Source organism: Austrofundulus limnaeus, unplaced genomic scaffold (genome assembly GCF_001266775.1).
Source record: "Austrofundulus limnaeus strain Quisiro unplaced genomic scaffold, Austrofundulus_limnaeus-1.0 Scaffold860, whole genome shotgun sequence".
Lineage (NCBI taxonomy): Eukaryota > Metazoa > Chordata > Actinopteri > Cyprinodontiformes > Rivulidae > Austrofundulus > Austrofundulus limnaeus.
The window spans coordinates 115,624-117,065 of NW_013953262.1; the positions used below are offsets into that span (position 1 = coordinate 115,624).

At 41.9% G+C, this 1,442-nt stretch overlaps 1 protein-coding gene across 1 annotated transcript in view; it reads right to left on the reverse strand.

Moving 5' to 3' along the window:
- Positions 1-991, reverse strand: part of mibp2 (muscle-specific beta 1 integrin binding protein 2) — a 2,900-nt gene extending 1,909 nt beyond the window's left edge. Inside the window, exons 1-3 of the mRNA XM_014029151.1 lie at positions 747-991; positions 277-367; positions 76-124 (exon numbers count right to left, since the gene is read on the reverse strand). Of these exons, the coding sequence (XP_013884605.1) occupies positions 76-124; positions 277-367; positions 747-772 (166 nt within the window). The 5' untranslated portion in view covers positions 773-991. The remainder of the gene's footprint in view (positions 1-75; positions 125-276; positions 368-746) is intronic.
- Between the last annotated feature and the right edge of the window lie 451 nt (positions 992-1,442).

Consider the following 1,442-nt stretch of genomic DNA (forward strand, 5'->3'; position numbering starts at 1 on the left):
ACACACACACACACACACACACACACACACACACACACACACACACACACACACTCGTTAAAAACCCAGGCTTACCATCATACTGCTTAAAGCCATCTTCACCAACTTCAATCTGATCTTGGGGCTGAAACATACATGGATCAGATGTACCGGTCCAATCGACACTCTGCTATCTGGAACTGGTTCTGATACTGGTTTTACAGCCAGACTACTCAACTCCCTCCTCTTCCTCCACCTGACTGAGCTCTACACATGTAGCCTGAGAKGGGGGCTCACCTTGAAGAAGTCATCCTGGTGGACCACGCAGCAGTTGGGCAGGGTCTTGATCAGCCTGTTGGTCAGGGTGGTCTTTCCTCCGTTGGTAACTCTGCAGAAATTAATGAGGAAACAGATAATAAGGCTAATTAAACATTAAATTAAAGTCTGAATAACTTTGGATCACTGTTATAGTTTATAATCAGATTATTAACAGGGTGGGGCTGCTTCACTCTTACAACATTAGCTGTTAGCTTCTTTTCATCCATTTACACTAACATGTAAACATGTAAACAACAAGCAGAACTGTTAAATAATAAATATTTTATACAATAAAAACTTTCCAACACCCGGAAAGGAGGCAGTTCTTTCACAGATGGCATGAATGACTTCTCCACGTGCACCTCCCGAGGCCTCGAGCAGCTCCGGTTAGCCTGTTAGCCTAGCCTAGCCTAGCCTAGCCTAGCATCAGAGCGACAGCTGGAGCTTACCCGCCAATTCCGATGATGTACTTCATGGTTACGGGTCGTCGAAGAGTTCAAAACGTCACTAAAACCGGGTAAAGAGCGCGATGATCGGACGGGAAGAAAGCTTAGGAAGRGAAAGGAAACGTCAACTACTTAATTCCTCCATGATGCTCGATGTGAGAGAGTTAAAGAGCAGAGACACGAGCTGCAGCCCGGACACGGTCTTCAGCCGAGAGAGAGATCCGCTCTGCGGCGCAGCTTCCACACATACTGCTGCTGGAGCCCTGATTGGCTATTTAAACCCATCCGGCAGCAGGACGGCCAATCAGAGGCCAGCATGACCGCAGGCCCACAAACCACGCCCCTTCACTTTTTTATACAAAACTCTGTATTTTTCCCCAAATTACTAAAAATAAAACACATAAACAAACTAAAACATATCACGGTTTTATTGTTTACACTTAAATGTTATTGTTTTCTCAAAAAGAGCAGACAAACAAAAATAACAAGAGATTTTTTAATAAGGTTATTTTTATAAATGATTTATTCTTATTGTTGTTTGAAGATAAAAACTGCCTCAAATACTGACAGGAAACAAGTCTTTACTGATGTTTTATATAATCCACTGCAGCTGTGCTTTAATGCTTTATAATAGAATAGAATAGAATAAAATAGAATAGAATAGAATAGAATAGAATAGAATAGAATAGAATAGAATAG